Source organism: Babylonia areolata, chromosome 11 (assembly GCF_041734735.1).
Source record: "Babylonia areolata isolate BAREFJ2019XMU chromosome 11, ASM4173473v1, whole genome shotgun sequence".
Lineage (NCBI taxonomy): Eukaryota > Metazoa > Mollusca > Gastropoda > Neogastropoda > Buccinidae > Babylonia > Babylonia areolata.
The window spans coordinates 31,116,930-31,124,429 of record NC_134886.1 but is presented as its reverse complement, the minus strand read 5'-3'; the positions used below and the strand labels follow the sequence as shown (position 1 = coordinate 31,124,429).

The following is a 7,500-nucleotide window of genomic DNA, read 5'->3' as shown; positions in this document are numbered from 1 at the left end:
TGTTGCTTGTACTCGTGTGTTCTTTCTTTATGTCTTTCTTTCCTTCTTCCTGTTCATTAGAAAAAAAGCAATTCTTTGATTGATCCATTCGTTCATATTTTCTTTCTTTTTTCTTTCCTGCCACGAGCTCATTGGAGAGAGAGAGAGAGAGAGAGAGAGAGAGAGAGAGAGAGAGAGACCAGACAGATGTAATTGAAACAGATGATAATATGTTTCTATATTTTCAGCTGAAAATTCCGTACAGCTCTATCCTGACGTCACTTCCTGTTGTCGCCATCATTATCGCTCAGCTGGGCAGCGAATGGATAGACAGCCTTATGGTGACGTCACTTCCGCAATTTCTTGGCGCCACACAGGGCATGGACTCCACTTCGGTAAATTGAAAAATGATAATGAGCATAATGATGATAATGATAATGATACAACAACAACAACGCCAACACTAACAACAACAACAACTACTTCTACAACTACTACTTCTACTACTGCTACTAGGAATAACTGATGATGATAAAACTGCGGATAATAATAATGATCTGGTGATGAAGATGATAATAATAATGATAGTAATGCGAATGACAATGATGATGATAATGATAACGATAATGATGATGATGATGACAATGATGATAACAATGATAATAACAATGATAATAATGATAATGATGATTTTTATTATCATCATCATCATTATTATTATTATCATTATTATTATTACCATTATTCTTGTGATTGGTGAGGCGCCTTGGTAGAATCATTTAGCATTAAATGGACTTCTGATTCAGTGTTTACCAGTGGCCAGGGTTCGAAGCTCAGTTTCGGATTGATGGTACGTCCTTAGGAAAGAACACTTTACTCCCGTGTTCCTCAGTCCGTCCAGCCAGGTGTGAATGAATGGGTACCCGATAATGGTTGGGGAACGTGAAACTGGCGAAAGGTGGGGATTGAGCATCGCCCCTCTTTGCCGAGCCCTGGGTAAAATGGATATGAATTCACAGCACCTATGACCTTCTTCTTCTTCTTCTGCGTTCGTGGGCTTCAACTCCCACGTTCACTCGTATATACGCGAGTGGGCTTTTTACGTGTATGACCGTTTTTACCCCGCCATGTAGGTAGCCATACTCCGCTTTCGGGGGTATGCATGCTGGGTATGTTTTTGTTTCCATAACCCACCGAACGCTGACATGGATTACAGGATCTTTAACGTGCGTATTTGATCTTATGCTTGCGTATACACACGAAGGGGGTTCAGGCACTGGCAGGTCTGCACATATGTTGACCTGGGAGATCGTAAATATCTCCACCCTTTACCCACCAGGCGCCGTCACCGTGATTCGAACCCGGGACCCTCAGATCGAAAGGTCCAACGCTTTAACCATTCGGCTATGGCGCCCGTCGCACCGATGACCGTAATGGGACCCATGAATTCTAGGACCCTTACTGCTACTACTGCTACGACTACTACTACTACTACTACTGGAGTGATGGCCTAGAGGTAACGCGTCCGTCTAGGAAGCGAGAGAATCTGAGCGCGATGGTTCGAATCACGGCTCAGCCGCTGATATTTTCTCCCCCTCCACTAGACCTTGAGTGGTGGTCTGGACGCAAGTCATTCGGATGAGACGATGAACCGAGGTCCCGTGTGAAGCATGCACTTAGCGCACGTAAAAGAACCCACGGCAACAAAAGGGTTGTCCTGGCAAAATTCTGTTGAAATATCCACTTCGATAGGAAAAAACAAATAAAACTGCACGCAGGAAAAAATACAAAAAAAAAAAAAAGAAAAAAAAAGAAAAAAAAGAAAAAGAAAAAAAAGAAAAAGAAAAAAAGGGTGGCGCTGTAGAGTAGCGACGCGCTCTCCATGGGGAGAGCAGCCCGAATTTCACACAGAGAAATCTGTTGTGATAAAAAGAAATACAAATACAAATACTACTATTACTACTACTACTACTGCTGCTGCTTCTACTACTGCTACTACTACTACTACTACTACTACTACTACTACTACTGCTTCTGCTGCTAATGCTACTACTACTGCTACTACCGCTCAATGTTTCAGGTGAGGGTTTTTGTTGTTGTATGTTTCAGGTAGAAGTTTTGACCAGTGTGGGATTTTTGTTAGCCATTCCAGTTGCAGTTCTTGGAGCCAAGATTGCGGACTGGCTGTTGGCTGGGGCTTACTGTTACCCCTCCACCGTCAGAAAAGCCTTTGAAGCTCTCAGTGAGTTGCACTGTTTGTCGATGTGCTTAATGATAATGATGATGTAATATGTGTTTGTTTTTGTCTATTTTATGTTGCGCTAGATTTTGTCCCGAGAAAAAATCAAAGCGAAGCACGTACTCGACGTGTTTAATGATAATGAATGTATTTATTTGTTCGTTCGTTTGTTTGTTTGTTTGTTTCTTTCTTTATTCTTTTTAGCGCCAGGTCTGATGTGGAGACAAATCAAAGCGCTTTCGAATTTCACACATATGCAAAACTCTGAAACAAACTGAAGAAAGACAAAACCTATGAATTGTATTACATTGCGTTGTGTTGTGTTGTGTTATGTCGTGTGACGTTGCGTTGCGTTGTTTTGTCTTGTCTGGTCTTGTCTGGTCTGGTCTTGTATTGCATTGTATTGCATTGTATTGTCTTGTCTTGTCTTGTCATGTCATAACAGATTTCTCAGTGTGAATTTCTCGCTGCTCTCTCTAGAAAGAACGCTTCGCTACAATTCAGCGTCACTCCCTCCCCCTTTTTTTTCTTCAAGCAAATGTATGTTTTCCTGTCAAAGTGGATTTATATTTTTTTAAATTATTTTTTTTTCACAAAATGTTGCCAGTGACAATCCCCAGCGACGTGTGCTTCCTCCTCCTGGCCCAGCTGAGATGGTATCGGTAACAAACCAACAACAATAATAACAATAACAGCAACACTAATGATTTTGATGATGATGATAATAATGATGATAAGAAAAACAAATGATAACAATAACAACAATGATGATAATGATGGCAGCAACAACAATGACAACAACACAACAACAGGTAAAGGACTCCCCGCCCTGTGTTGCCTCGCCATGACCTACCTGAGATGATATCAACAACAAACCAACAACAATAATAGCAATGACAACAATAATACTGATGGTGATTATAACAATAATAACGATAACGACGACAACAACAACAATAATAATAATAACAATAATGTCAATAACAACAACACAACGCAGGTAAAGGACTTCCCGCCCTGTGTTGTCTCCTCCGGACCTACTCGAGATAACATGAACAACAAACCAACAACAACAACAACAACACCATTAACAACAACAACAGGTAAAGGACTTCCCGCCCTGTGTTGTCTCCTCCGGACCTACTCGAGATAACATGAACAACAACAAACTTATAGCAATCATAGCAATGATAACGATTACAACAACACCACTAACAACAACAGGTAAAGGACTCCCGGCCCTGTGTCATCTCCCCCTGACCTACCTGAGGTAATATCAGCAACAAACCAACAACAATAATAGCAGTGACAACAATAATACTGATGATGATTATAATAATAATAATAATGATAATAATAATAATAATGATAATAATAATAATAATGTCAATAACAACAACGCAACACAGGTATAGGACTTCCCGCCCTGTGTCGTCTCCCTCTGACCTGCCCGAGATAATATCAACAACAAACCAACAACAACAATGATAACGATAGCAACAGTACCATTAACAACAACAACAACAACAGGTAAAGTTCTCCGCGCCCCGTGTTATCTCCCCCTGACCTACCTGAGATAATATCAACAACAAACCAACAACAATAACAGCAATGACAACAATAATGCTGATGATGAGTATAACAATGATAATAACGATAACAACAATGATGATAATGATAATGTCAATAACAACAACACAACACAGTAAAGGACTCCCCGCCCTGTGTTGTCTTCTGACCTACCTGAGATAATATCAACAACAAACAAAACAACAAGAATAACAATAACAGCAACAACAACGATAATGATAACAGCACCACCATAAACAACACAGGTGAATGACAACATCAACATCACAGGTAAAGGACTCCCCGCCCTGTGTTACCTCCTCCTGACCTACCTGGACTCCAGCCAGGGGGCGCTGGTGGCGGCGGTGTACCTATTGGGCACGTGCGGCATGGGCCTCACGGACAGCGCCTGGCCCGCCAACTGCTTCGACCTGGCCCCGACCCTAACGGGCTTTCTCATCAGTCTGGCCGAGGCCCTCACCTCGTGGATGTGGGCAGCCTGCGTACTGCTCGTGGCCTATGTGGCCCCCACGGTCAGTTTGTTTAAAAGATTCTGTTCCAAGTTTGTTTTTTTTCCCCTCCAAGTTTCAAGGCTTGCGTCCAAAGCGTTGCCGGTGGTGTAAACACTATGCCCATCCCCTCCTCCACCCACCCAAGGTTTGTGTTGAAAATTCTGTTTCAGATCCAGGTTTCAAAGCTTGCGTCCAAAGCGTCGTCAGTGTTACACTATGGCCTCCCCTATGGTTAGTGTTGAAATTCTGTTTTAGATTCAGGTTTCAAGGCTGCAATACACAGCGTTGCCGGTGTAACAGTGTCAAACTACCCCACCCCGTCCTCTCTACCCCTCACAGACCCCCTCTGCTGGGATCTACCCTCGGGTCATTCTGGTCTAAGCGTCTAATGACCCCTAGGATCATTTATGATCGACCCCCCTCCCCACGTAGTTGGAATTGCCCCCATTTTGTATCGGTTTCAAATCACTAATCTAAAAATAGGTGGATAGCGCGTGCCATCTCTGAGCCCCTTTGCTAACTGAAGCCAGCGGAAGTGTTTAGTCAGCCATTTTGCTACTCGTGTCAGTGTAGCGCGAAGCGGCGACTTCATATCTGTAGCCGAGCGCTCAGCTGGCTTCACGGATAGCTTTCACTTGCTCGCGGCGTTAGTTCAGCTGATATTCATGTGTGTACCTCCACAGCAAGTTTGCGCTACGTGTCACTGCACTGTTTTCCTGTAATAACTTTAGTAAACAAACCATTGGCAGATATCAATCAAGACACAACATTTGGCATGTCGTAGAGGCAAGCATAACATGAGTTCATCGAAGATACACGGTTACAGTTCAGAAACTACCACCAGTTAGCAAACGACATCTCAACGGACTGACGGCCGGATACGAGTAACAATATGGCCTCCAGTTGGCTTCAGCTTTTCTGGCCAGTGAGCTTTCCATCTATTTTCAGTGGTTTCTAAACCTCGAATGACCCCTGGGATAATCAATGGTTAGTCAAGATTAACCCAACCTTCCCCCCTCCGACCCCTCCCTCTCCACGTAGTTGGAATTGCCCCCCTTTTTTTTGCATGGGTTTAATCAAGCTGGACAGATTTAACTCTCTCCATACGAACGGCGAAAGAGACGACGTTAACAGCGTTTCACCCCAATTACCATCATCAAAATATTGCAAGCAGAAGGCTCTTATACTGAAGAGGTGAATGTTGACAAAGAATACCACAATTCTGATGACGGAAGCTAAAGGTTGGGTCATTCAGACACCCACTGGACATCCGAGGGGTCTGTGTGGAGGAGAGAGGACTGGCCGTACTGAGTGAGTTAATTAACCCCCGGGGTGAAAACTAACTGGGTACGATTAGGCTGTGAATGACACTGGGGCTAATCCATAATTATTGTACACTACACCACATCTGCTCCCCCCCCCCCCCACACACACACACCACTCACGAAAATATAGCTAGATACTGAGAGAGAGAGAGAGAGAGAGAGAGAGAGAGAGAGAGAGAGAGAGAAGCAGATGCGTGACCGATGCGTAAACTCAACGAACACGCTGGTCAGGTATTGAAATCACACACACACACACACACACACACACACACACACAACACACACACATATATATATGTGTTATATATATATATATATATAAAACATATGTGTGTGTGTGTGTGTGTGTGTGTGCGTTCGCGCGCGCGCGCGCACAAGCGTGTTCATATATATATAAACATATATATGTGTGTGTGTGTGTGCGCGTGTCTGACAGGACACGGAAGAGCAGTGGCGTGCAGTGATGCTCATCACGGGAGGAATCATGCTGTTCTGTGTGCTCTTCTACTGCACCTTTGCCTCCGGTGAGAGGCAGCCCTGGGCTGACCCACAACACCAAACTTAATCAAGCCAGCTGACACCCGATCCCGAAAACGGACTGCGGCTGCCTGTTCTTGTTCTTGTTGCTTATAGTCAAGCCGACCGGACAGGGTCATATCAAGACTGTCTGTCAAAACCATACAAATGCTCAACCGCGTCAACACAAAACTGTCACATTTGCAAAAAAACAACCACCACAAAACACAGTTCACGACACAGTATCCCAACCATTTAGCTCCTTATGGCAAATAAATCTAGGCCATGCTTAGGACGCCAGCTATTCCGTTTAATTTATCATCCCCATTTACAAAATTAAAAAAAATCGTTTAAAAGGAAAACAACAACGACAGTACTTCAAAGGACTACTGCTGCCTACGTGGTGGGTGGAGTAAAAACGGTCATACAGGCGCAAGTTGAGCGTACTCGCGGGCATACGAGTGAACATGGGAGCAGCTACAGCTAACGAACTCACAAAGAAAGATGTTGTCAATGATTATTGGATTCTTCACATGATTCTTGTGCAAACAATGGTTTTCGAGAACGGACAGGTAGGTAGTCAGCCCTGACATGGCCCTTTGCAGTCGGCTGGGCTACAAACAACATGGTTTGATTTGTTTTAAATTGAGAACTAAACACGAGGAGGCATACCAGCGCTCTCATCCATCCGGATTAGAAACAGTTGTCAACTCATTCACTGAACGAATGGATGCATAGCTATGTGGAGTGATGGCCTGGAGGTAACGCGTCCGTATAGGAGCGAGAACATCTGAGCGCGCTGGTTCGAATCACGGCTCAGCCGCCGATATTTTCTCCCCCTCCACTAGATATTGAGTGGTGGTCTGGACGCTAGTCATTCGGATGAGACGATAAACCGAGGTCCCGTGTGAAGCATGCACTTAGCGCACGTAAAAGAACCCACGGCAACAAAAGGGTTTTTCCTGGTAAAATTATGTAGAAAAATCCACTTCGATAGAAAAAACAAATAAAACTGCACGCAGGAAGAAATACAAAAAAATGGGTGGCGCTGTAGTATAGCGACGCGCTCTCCCTGGGGAGTGCAGCCCGAATTTCACACAGAGAAATCTGTTGTGATAAAAAGAAATATAAATAGATAAAAAAAACAAATACACTAAGAAAAAAAAGTAAGAGACTAGAGAGGCAAAGCTTCTCATCGCTCACATGTAGTTTCTACTTATTTACAAAAACAGGAAAACAAAAGTTTGCTCATCATTGGATAACGAGTTTTTGTCAAACCGAAAGTTGTGTGCCGGAATGTAGATATTTCCACCCAAATCGGGTAGACCTGTCACCTATTCGCTATTTCATTGTGCACACA

At 43.6% G+C, this 7,500-nt stretch overlaps 1 protein-coding gene across 1 annotated transcript in view; it reads left to right on the top strand.

Annotated features, from left to right (window-relative positions):
• Positions 1-7,500, top strand: part of LOC143287216 (sodium-dependent phosphate transport protein 1-like) — a 14,247-nt gene that overhangs the window by 5,918 nt on the left and 829 nt on the right. The window contains exons 6-9 of the mRNA XM_076595162.1: positions 228-374; positions 2,089-2,221; positions 4,079-4,320; positions 6,061-7,500. The exon at positions 6,061-7,500 is cut by the window's right edge and continues 829 nt beyond it. Of these exons, the coding sequence (XP_076451277.1) occupies positions 228-374; positions 2,089-2,221; positions 4,079-4,320; positions 6,061-6,189 (651 nt within the window). The 3' untranslated portion in view covers positions 6,190-7,500. The remainder of the gene's footprint in view (positions 1-227; positions 375-2,088; positions 2,222-4,078; positions 4,321-6,060) is intronic.